The sequence below is a fragment of the Phlebotomus papatasi genome, chromosome 3 (genome assembly GCF_024763615.1).
Source record: "Phlebotomus papatasi isolate M1 chromosome 3, Ppap_2.1, whole genome shotgun sequence".
In the NCBI taxonomy this organism is placed as follows: domain Eukaryota; kingdom Metazoa; phylum Arthropoda; class Insecta; order Diptera; family Psychodidae; genus Phlebotomus; species Phlebotomus papatasi.
Genome location: NC_077224.1, coordinates 70841301 through 70849573, shown reverse-complemented (window position 1 = coordinate 70849573; position 8273 = coordinate 70841301). Strand labels below are relative to the sequence as shown.

At 34.9% G+C, this 8273-nt stretch overlaps 1 protein-coding gene across 4 annotated transcripts in view; it reads right to left on the bottom strand.

Annotated features, from left to right (window-relative positions):
- Nucleotides 1–122: 122 nt before the first annotated feature.
- The window catches only part of LOC129808205 (uncharacterized), a 59087-nt gene continuing 50936 nt past the window's right edge, over nucleotides 123–8273 (bottom strand). For all 4 annotated transcript variants that reach the window (XM_055857986.1, XM_055857982.1, XM_055857984.1 and 1 more), the window contains 3 exons: nucleotides 7085–7355; nucleotides 3856–4352; nucleotides 123–518 (listed from right to left, as the gene is read on the bottom strand). In XM_055857986.1, coding sequence (XP_055713961.1) covers nucleotides 400–518; nucleotides 3856–4352; nucleotides 7085–7355 — 887 coding nt within the window. In that variant the 3' untranslated portion in view covers nucleotides 123–399. The remainder of the gene's footprint in view (nucleotides 519–3855; nucleotides 4353–7084; nucleotides 7356–8273) is intronic.

The following is an 8273-nucleotide window of genomic DNA, read 5'->3' as shown; positions in this document are numbered from 1 at the left end:
GCATTTGAATTCAACGGCTACTTATTCCTATTCTTCAAATTTTAACAAAATCCCGCCAAAAACCCTAAAAACTTCTCAAATTTCTCCAAATTCCTCCTCTCTGAATCAAAAACAGCCCCTTCTAAGTAGCACATTTCAATTTATTACCTTATTACATGTCAGAACTTCAATATGTGTTGATAAAATTATATCAGTGGATTAATTTCAAAGGGATGATGGTGTTGATACAAAGGGGACTTCTTAAATACATTTCTCGATAGCAAAATAAATATCTCAAGTGACTACAACAAGTGAAAAAAATAGCACAAAAGTACAAACTCCTTCCGAAAAAAAACGCTCTCTCTCTTTTGGTAATCCAAATCACACTCTCTCGCATACTAAGGACTTCCAACGGACACCTCAGACATTCGTGGGGGCATCCATGGCACAGATGATGCTCTTCATGACGGCAGCAGCAGCCAGGGAAGCATAATTCTGCCACTTCTTGGTCGTTGTTCCGTCTTTGTAGTCAGAAATTCCTGCAATTCCAAGAGAAAGAGAAGATTATCAAATGTCCCCAAAAGCATTTAAATGTCCAACGGAATGGAAATTCAGGGCTATTTTGAATTCCGCAACGAAAATTTGAATTAAATTTAATAAAATAAACATCTATTTTTTCTAATTTTCCCATTGAAAAATAATCCGTCTGAAATTCAAACATGTTTTAGAACCAGTTTTTAGAATGATTGTCTCATTAATTCCTAACCAATTCAAAAACAAAATTACCAAATAAACTTGAAGAGTTTACAACAGAACGATCGGTCATTGACTTATAACCGACGCGACGTTACGATGTATAAATAAAATCCCGACCCAATTTTTATCTAAACTAATAAACAAATAAAGAAATAAATAATCATAAAAAGAATTGAAAATTAAAATTTTTCACTGCGATTAATTTTTTAAAAGCAATTTTGACTAATTTTTTCACGATTAACGAAACTTCATAGGGGAATGATTTTAGGTTTCGCACATACTCTGGACCCAACACCCCTTCTTGTTCACATGTTCCTTTAATGAATCTGGCCTATCTATGGCATTACATTGTAATTCTTCTTAAGACACATTTCCTAAAAGGGGTGGCAAAGCATCCCAGGCTTTGCGAAATGCTCGAACTCGTGACTTAAATGCTATACCGCAAAAGTACTCTCGCATCATTTACCGTTTACCGGTTCTCAACCTCTCATAAATCTCTCAAAAGATCCCCCAAAATAGTTTTAAAAGTAATAGGATTGATTTTTAGATAAAATTTTTTATCGGTTATAAATCGATTCATTACCGATTCAAAACCGATTGGAACCGGTTTAGTTTTGTCGAAAATACCAAGACCTTTCCAACGACCCCAAACATGACCCCATTTGCTTGATAAATGCGCTCTCTAGTGTCTTTTTAACCTTTGACCTTGAAAAATCGTTATTAGGAATGATTCAAAGGTATTTTCGCATATGGACGAAATTTTCGCCTAGATCAGAGGAGTGCAAGAACGATTTGAAACCGAAAAAACGTCAAAAGAAACTTGTACGTCAATGGTCAAAACACTACTTGAACAAACTTCTTTTGACGTTTATTCAGTTTCAAACGGTTCTTGGCCTAGATAATCTCTAAAACATATCCAAAAATGACAAAAAAAAACTCGCATGACGCGTTTTCGAGCAATCCCAAAAAACATGGTTTTGGAGGAGAAGGGGGGGGGAGAAAATTAGGGGCATGTTAACGATCCTTGGGTCGACTTATGGGGGGTCCCCCGAAGTTCCCAAGTCTCTATCTCTAACCGTTTGGCCTCTAGAGCTGGCGACAGTCAAACGGGCAGACGGACAAACGGCGTGACGACATTTCTCAGAAATCGTCTGGAACATGAAGATTTGTTGAGAAAAGTGGTCTGCGGGGTTCGCGCAGTAAAAAATAGATCAAATTGGTTAAAGGAGTATGAAGAAAATGTCAAATGTTCGAAACCAGGGTGTGTCAAGGGTGTGAAGCCCTAAAGCCTTCTCCTACTCCTCATATTCTAACCTTAGGAAACGAGAGTATTCCAACTTAAAAATAATTATTTGAACTAATGAACCTTTATCTGGTTAAAAGATTTACTTTCGATTTAGAGGTTATTTTAAACATAACCTCAAAAAATCATGAGAAAACTTTATCCCTCTTTAGCCAATGAGTTTGAAATTCGTTTGAACTAAATTGAGTTTGTTGTGATGTTCAAAAGAAGAAGAAGAGGAAGAGTGCGAGAGAATGAGAAAAACACATGCAAAACGTGTAAGAAAGAAAATAATGTGAATTTGGATTTCATGAATTGTTTTTGTTGTAAAAGGTACAATTTACTATTTTCTAACCTAATTTTATGGCACTGACAAACGTTTTCAATCTAGTAAAATTCGGTCGAATTCAATTTTATTTCTATCGGAATCCTGCTGGAATCAAGGGTGACACGATAACTCCTTTTCGATAGTATCGACTGTCGATTCTGAAAAGTTTGTTTAAACCATAACTGCACTTTTTCTAGAATAATGCAAATATACAGTAGAGTCTCGTTATAGTCCATATTTGGTTTCAGATTTGACACTTGGGTCGCACTATAGTCCATGTAATTTTTTAAAATTATCAACGACTTTTAGTATTAAAATGATTGAAATTGCTCGACGGCTTCCACTTTCTTTGCGATTGTGGTACTTGTCCTCGCTCTCTTCATTATGGATCACAATTATCACAACTACTCAATAAAGTTTGCCAAAAATATTAAAATAATTATGCTTGTTGCGTACAAAAAACATAACCTAACATTAAATCAGTGTTTTGAAATCAACGGTCGATAAATTGTGGACTATATAGAGCGATGGCCTCGTCTAGAAATGGTTTTGAATTAGGACATTTACCCTAATTGGAATTTTGGTTTTTTGCATTTTGACTTTTGGAATTTGGCTATTGGAATTTTAGCTTTCGGTATTTTGGCTTTCGGGATTTTGTCTTATTCGTGATTTTGAATTTCGGAATTTTGGTGTTCGGAATGTTAGCTTTCGAAATTTAAGTCCATTCGAGATTTTGGCTTTCGGGCTTTTGGCTTTTGGCATTTTAGCTTTCAGTAGTTTATCTTTCGAGATTTTTGCTTTCGGGATTTTGACTTTTAGCATCATAGCTTTCGATGTTTTGGTTTTGGGGATTTTGGCTTTCGGCATTTTAACTTTCGGTAATTTATCTTTCGAGATTTTGGTCTATTCGGGATTTTGGTTTTCGGCATTTTGGCTTTCGGGATTTTGACGTTTAGCATCATAGCATTCGATGTTTTAGTTTTGGGGATTTTGGCTTTCGGCATTTTAGCTTTCGGCATTTTAGCTTTCAGTAGTTTATCTTTCGAGATTTTGGTCTATTCGGGATTTTGGCTTTCGGCATTTTGGCTGTCGGGATTTTGGCTTTAGAGATTTTGACCGAGACCTACCTTGTTCAAGAACTATTTATTAGAGCAGTGGAAATTATTTTAAAAATTAGATTTTAAAATTATACAAAAAATATTGCAACTAAGAAATTTATTGTTATGAAAACGATCTTCATGTTCTAGGTTAGGTTTTACATAACCTACGTTACCTCAAATTCACTAATAACTCTGCCAAAATAAGAATCAGGTTAATGATTGTTGTATTAAGCCCAATCGTTTTAACCGTTTTAACTCATTTGCAAAATTTAGAGAACGATTCCTGATCACCTATTTTTCACAGGTAATATCCAAAATCATAACCTCATATTTTAAAATAACCTCTAAATCTTGTTCTAATATTTAAACTAAATTAGATTTTTTAGTAAATAATAAAATCTCAGACTTACCCTTGACGAGGATGAAGCTATCACGACAATTCCCAATGACACTGTCCAGAACAGAGCTCATCTCGATGTCCGTGGCCAGTAAGCCAAAGGTCCTCGAGAATTCTGTCCTCAACGTGTCTGACTTAATCTGATCACTTCCTGAGCCAATAGGGCCCAAGTGTACTCTGGTCAGTGGTCCTCCAGCATCTGTGGCATCTTCCTGAGCATCCTGGGTACTTTGCTGTGGATGTGCCACTTCAATCACATCCCTATTACCAATGTTCATGTATAGCTTGTCCGTGTTTGCAGCTGGGCGGGAGAAATCATTGATTGTGCGCTCCTGAAGATGCCTAAGGCCATCCTTGAGGTAGGTCTCCCAAGGCTTCTTCACATGTTGCATCTGCAGGTACTTGGCAATTTGCTGCAAGCATGGATTCACCGGGAAGTATGTTTTCACCTCGCGGCCTCGACTGTTGTACACGTACACAAATTGATCCTCTCCCCAGGGATTTGAGTGGCTGCAAAATTGAACAAGATTAACAGTGGAGGGAGAAAATTGCATTGTGCTCAACCTCATGGGACACAAATCATCACACGACAAATCAATCACACCAAAGCTGATGGAGTGGGCAGATTGAATACATCCCAGGGACTCCTTTTTAACCACCTTCTCTCATACCCCGGAGCATCGGAGAGTGTGCAAAATGAGAAATGATTCTGTGTTAACGAGTTTTGTGACACTAACACTCCTTCAGAGGAAGAAAAAGTGAGGTGTCAAAGCGTTCAAGCTTTGCAAAATGCTTTCTAAAGTGTCCCGGTCCCATAATTATCCTTTGTAATTATCCCTAAAAATCATGTTGCTAACAAAATCCAATAATAATCCTTAAGTATTCTGGAATTGCAAAGTTACTAAATTTACTAGATCTAGCACATATTACTGTAAATGCATCGTTGGAAGGAATTTTTTGGGAAGCTGTGCCAAATTTTGGACAGCTTGCAATTTCGGACACTATTCTTGTATTTTTATTTTTTTTTAATTCAGAAGTTTGATAATGTCAAACGAACAAAATAGTATCCTTTTTACGAACAAAATACTATAGAAAAGCCTCTAGAAGTGTTTCAGAAGAGCAAGCAACTCCAAAAAACTTAGTGTCCGATATAGCACACAAAAACTTATACATTTTTTTTCTATTAAATTAAACTTAATTAAGAATAATTTTAGAAAAAATAAATATGATAAAGTACACTACAATTTTCCAAATAACACTCATGAAAAATAAATAGCAGAGAATAAGGTAGAATTATTCAGCAAATGAAATTTTTCAATGCGTAGAACTTGCAGGCTCATAAATATTTCAATTAATAAGAAGAGGGGTATTATAACATCGATAATATCCCACTTTCTAAATTCAATCCGTGAATAATTCTACCACGTTCTCCCCTAATTAAAAATTAAACTTATATTAAAAATATTACATTTCAAACTTAAAATTTTGAGGCTTATACGGAGCATGTCCGAAATTAAGAACAGTTCCTTTTATAAACTCTAAACTTGTTCCAGAATGCACTTTTCTCAGAATCCCAGAAAGAATCATAATTGCACACTTTAATCTAATACCCAATTGAAATTTAACGACGCTTTTCTTTCTTTCATGCTTTCTGTAAACAATATATCTCTTGCATATAAATCTTCAATAAATTGTGCAAAAAGGATTACAAAGAAAATGCGCTGAAAATAAAATAAAAGATCATAAAAAACTTCATCTACAAGTGATTAAATATTAAATTGTGTGACATATTTGAGTTTCATCACGTTCTCTGATTGGCTAGAGCTTTATCTAGACTGAAATTGACGAGAGTGAAATTTTGTTACAATTTTTCTTTCAAAAAGAAACTGGATACTATTTCAATAAAAATGAACATGTTTCTTTAGCACTTTGCTGTTCTCAAGTGCTACTGCATTATCGACTTTACTTTAGATTGGTTTCTGCCATGGCTGTTTTGTAGTTTTAGAACCAGACGAGGATTGAGAAAAAAAACTAGCAACGGTAATCAACAAAAGAAAAGTCGATATTGCAGAAGCATTTAAGAACAGTAGTGCTAAAAAAACATGTTCATTTCTCATTGGAATTGGGAATTCTTCCTCCTAAACATTTTTTAGTACATGCCTATTCTCATGTGCTCCTGTATAATCGACTTTTTTTTATTGGTTGCTCTCAAGACTGTTTAGCGGATTAGAACACGGCGAGTACTGAGAAAAATAATCGAGACAGAAACTATCACAAAGAAAAGTCGATATTGCAGAAATATGTACTTGAGAACAGTAAATTGATAAAAAGAAAAACATGTTCATTTTTCCTTGGAATTGGGGAATTCTTCCTACTAATCATTTTTTTAGTAAATGACTGTTCTCATGTGCTCCTGCATAATCGAATTTTCTTTCTATTGGTCGCTCTCAAGACTGTTTAGTGCTATAGAACTCGGCGAGTACTGAGGAAAATAGTCGAGACAGAAACTATCACAAAGAAAAGTCGATATTGCAGAAATACTTGAGAACAGTAAAGTGCTAAAAAATATGTTCATATTTCATTGGAATAGAGGAAATCTTCCTCCTTAACATTTTTTAGTACATGCCTGTTCTCATGTGCTCCTACATAATCGACTTTTCTTTCTATTGGTTGCTCTTAAGACTGTTTAGTGGTTTAGAAAATAGTCGAGACAGGAACTATCACAAAGAAAAGTCGATATTGCAGAAGTACTTGAGAACAGTAAAGTGCTAAAAAAAACATGTCAATTTTTCATTGGAATAAAGGAACTCTTCATTTTTTAGTACATGCCATTTTTTACATTTTTTAGTACATGCCTATTCTCATGTGCTTCTGCATTATCGACTTTTCTTTGTGTTGGTTCCTGTCTTGACATTTTTCTCCAGTCATAGTCGTGTTCCTAAACTAGCAAACAGTTGTGACAGGAACCGATAGAATAAAAAAGTCGATAATGCAGAAGCATATGAAAATGGTTATGTACTAAAGAAAATGCTCAAGATAGGTTTCCCCGTTTTTAATTAGCACCATTAGAGCCTTGACATTCATTAAATTTTAGCAAAAATCCCATGGGTTAAGTGTAAAATACGAATTTCTGCTTAATAAGGGGATGGGGTTCCTAAATGCTTTACTCTTATATCTCAAACTGTTTGTGCTACAAACCCAACACAATCAAATTTCAAAACTTTGAATAAAGTAAAACTCACCCATTTTCGAGCACAGAATTCCTTTTGATGTCCGGATGAGAGATGACAACGTCCCCGAGGCGCACATGCTTCCGATAGTCCGTATAATGCGGCACACCGCCAGCTACTCCTACAATGAACACATAGTCCACCTTCTGGAATGTGCCCAGGAGACGGGTTGTGGTATTGCCCGTGGCCGTCATTGCCTCCCTGCTGCTACCCACTCTCGGCAGCTTTGTGCTGACGATCCTATGGGCGCCAATATTGCCCAGAGTGTATACATTGGACTCCCCTGAGGCACAAGAAAGAAAACAGAAAGAAACAAAGATGTGTCAAAGCTCTGCACGACACAATTAAATTTTATTTTCATATATTCTTGGAACTTGATCAAAAATAAGCACAATTTTTTTCTTATTTTGTCATTTTGAGAGATTTTATATTGTAAAATGGATTTACGCTAAGGACGATTCGATACAGATTGCAATGAGTCAAAAAAAATTCTTTGAGCACTAAAACACTACAATAAATCACATTTAAATTCAATAACTTTAAGAAATTGCTTTTCTTGTCCATTTCCTACAGAGCTTAATTCCCTCAAAATACCCTTCAAATTGATTCATATTGCATTTTATTATTTTATTGGACTAATTGGGAAATAGTGTGAGAGAAACTGAACTCTGTATCATTTAATTTAATTACACAATTATATGGGACATCGTAAATGTTTGGGTGTTACTTTTTCCTCGAGGATGGACCCTCTCGATTTGTGACAATTTATTAAAGATACACAAATATACCAAATGTATCTACGTCGGAGGACTTTTCCGGTGTGATTAAGTGAAATGGGACACTATTAGGAGTTTTGTGATCTCGTAAATTTCCTTGATTAATAATTTTGATGTGGAGATTCTAAAGGTTAATGTATCTCAATAAAGGTAGAGTCAGTTTATTTAATTCTCCTAAATAATTCTCCTTTTCATATCTCAAATTTTAGAATAAATTTATTGTAATTGGAAGGCTATATTAGGATCTTAAAATTTATTATTTAATATTCGAAAGTCGTTCGACAAGAAATTGAGCCGAATTTTGAGTTAACTTTGAGCTAAATTTCACTGTTACAAATTATCTAAGATTTTTAAAATTATTTTTAAATGTTTAAGTAAAATTTGGAAATTCAAAATATTAATTACATTCATCAAGAGTCATGACT